Source organism: Berghia stephanieae, chromosome 3 (genome assembly GCF_034508935.2).
Source record: "Berghia stephanieae isolate SIO BIC M18660-M18661 chromosome 3, UCSD_Bste_1.3, whole genome shotgun sequence".
NCBI lineage: Eukaryota > Metazoa > Mollusca > Gastropoda > Nudibranchia > Aeolidiidae > Berghia > Berghia stephanieae.
Genome location: NC_088362.1, coordinates 27093340 through 27095839, shown reverse-complemented (window position 1 = coordinate 27095839; position 2500 = coordinate 27093340). Strand labels below are relative to the sequence as shown.

The following is a 2500-nucleotide window of genomic DNA, read 5'->3' as shown; positions in this document are numbered from 1 at the left end:
ATCGTTTCTTCGAAGCTTTTGCTCAATGTCATTTAACTTTTTATTGCGATTCAACACGGCAAAAATATTAAACTTGAATTTTCTTAAATAGACTTGAAAATTGAATGAGGAATGAGGAACACTTTACAGATTGGAGCAGAGTAATATTTCTGACGGGTGGATCGGATCGGTTCTTCTTAGGCTCGATGTATTTTGTAGACTTAAAAGTCAAGTGAATGGCCGTTTTGTTTCTGTTCTTCTATGGTGACTCTGGACTTGTTGTATCAAGGGCAAGGTAGTTGTACTCTGTTGTCTCTTTTTTGGTTCTTTCTTTCTGTTGATTTATCGATAAATCTGTGGAGAGTAGGATAGATACCTATTAATACAATATATATATAGGGTTGAGTATGAAACAGTGCAGAGAAACAAAGCGGAGAATGCGGCTATGTGGTCTTGTGGTATGCCACTCCCTTTTGGATCGGAAAGTCCTGGGTTCGGTGCATAGTTGAGTCCTTGGGAAAAGGCTCCTTACTCACATTCTCTCGCCATAATCATGTGTAAAATGAGTGCCTGGCCCTTAACAGAGCTAAAAACTGTAATATCGCCAAACAGGCACCATACCACGTCCTACATGTTAAATATTGCTGTTGGCCAAGGACCCTTTGTAAAGCGCTTTGAGAAGGTTTAGTGGATAATGTTCTATATAAAAGCTCAATTTTTTGTGTGGTAAGTCATTGATTCGAGTCCCACCCAGTTGGCACATGGTTGAGTCAAAAAGAAGGCTTATTACACACCATCGCTTATTGCACTCAGATGTAAATCGAATTCTCTGTCAGTCACATTGTTGTGTCTGACGATGAAAATGGTGCGGCTTTGTGGTCTAGTGGTATGACACTCGCTTTCGGGTCGGAAGGTCCTGGGTTCGAGCCTCGCTCGGCGCAAAGTTGAGTCCTTGGAGAAGACTCTTTAGTCGCATTCTCTCACCGTCCTCAGGTGTAAAATGAGTACCTGGCCGTTAACAACATTGTCTCTGTCCGAAAGAAATTGTAATATCGCCTCACAGCGTCATGTACCGTCCTAAATGTTAAATGTTGCTGTTGGCCAGGGACCCCTTGTAAAGCGCTCTGAGCACGTTTAGTGGATATTGCGCTCTATAAAAAAAAGCTCACAAATAAAAAGAAACACACTTAACAGGCGTCATGTCCCAGATGTTAAGAGCTGCTTTTGGGTTGTGACCCTTTTTAGCAAATCTATTGGATTTTGGTTCCATAAAAGCTCACGTTGATTTTTCTTTTTGCGTTTTCTGTCTCTGTCTCATACACATATCTCTATTTCAAACTTTTAAAAAAGTGATATTGTTGAATGTTATACAAAATATTCACACAGTATTTCAGAACCATAAGGCCTACGGAGCCGTTGTTTTCCCCAGTTATAACGGCTTTAATCGAAATAGAGCAATTGTTTGTAACTCCTTGGATCAAACACTAATCAATTTCAAATTACTTTCAACCAAATTCTAACAGATCCAGCAATACAATCACTGCTGGGTGGAGAGAATAACTAGCAGGGAAAAGCCTAATAGAAACCTCTCCTTTTGCTTGCGATGTGAGAGCTCTATCATCTTGGACACTTAATGATTAGAGCATGAAGATTACCAAAAAAATATCCACACAAAAAATAGAATAGAAAAAATAAATAAATAATAAAAAAAAAACAAAAAAAAAGTAACAAACAAACAAACAAAAAAAGTAAAACATAAAACAAACAAAACAACAATACACCCAAACACCCCTCCTCCCCAGAAAAAAACCAAACCAAAACAAAACAAATTAAACAAAAAACCAAAACTGCAACACAACCCCCCCCCCCCCCCCACAAAAAAAAGAAAAGAAAAATAAAGAAATACAGTACAAGAACGCCCTCCTCCCCCCCCCCCCCCCTTCCCATCCACAAGAAAATTTTGTATTAAAAAGATCATTCCAAGTAAACGTTTTTAGAACCAATTATTATTACCAATTATGTATTTAAGTCATCTATTATGGAAAGTAATATGTTATCATCGTTATAAAATCATTTTCAAGGTATCTAAGCAATTTCCTCTCGCCTCAGAACCCCATTTATTGACAAACTTTGTCGTTTCCATTTCTCCTGTTAACAATAGATAATATCTCATTATGCAATAATGAAAAAAAAACTGTAGCGGTAGGAGTTTGAGCAAATAGTTTAGCTAATTGTAGAATTATGAGGTTATTTCCACGTAATTTGGCCTCAAGAAATCACCGGTTACAACGTATCTGTCACTGTCAATATTATATTTTGATTCGTAAGACTAGAAATCGTCTTTCATTTTAACCTTTACTTCATATTATTCTCATCCCTGTCTATAAACAGAAACATGTTATGATATCAGGTTTATAGAAACAAAACAATTGAGCTTTTATATAGCGCAATATCCACTAAACGTGCTCAAAGTGCTTTACGAGGAGTCCCTGGCCAACAGCAACATTTAACATGTAGGACA

At 37.4% G+C, this 2500-nt stretch overlaps 2 protein-coding genes across 3 annotated transcripts in view; both read right to left on the bottom strand.

Moving 5' to 3' along the window:
- The window catches only part of LOC144967456 (uncharacterized), a 119921-nt gene that overhangs the window by 115220 nt on the left and 2201 nt on the right, over positions 1–2500 (bottom strand). For both annotated transcript variants that reach the window (XM_078904733.1, XM_078904734.1), the window contains exon 2: positions 1–333. This exon is cut by the window's left edge and continues 277 nt beyond it. The gene's annotated coding sequence lies outside the window, so the exon portion shown is untranslated. The remainder of the gene's footprint in view (positions 334–2500) is intronic.
- Positions 239–2500, bottom strand: part of LOC144969184 (uncharacterized) — a 34547-nt gene continuing 32285 nt past the window's right edge. Inside the window, exon 3 of the mRNA XM_078908296.1 lies at positions 239–333. Within this exon, the coding sequence (XP_078764422.1) occupies positions 239–333 (95 nt within the window). The remainder of the gene's footprint in view (positions 334–2500) is intronic.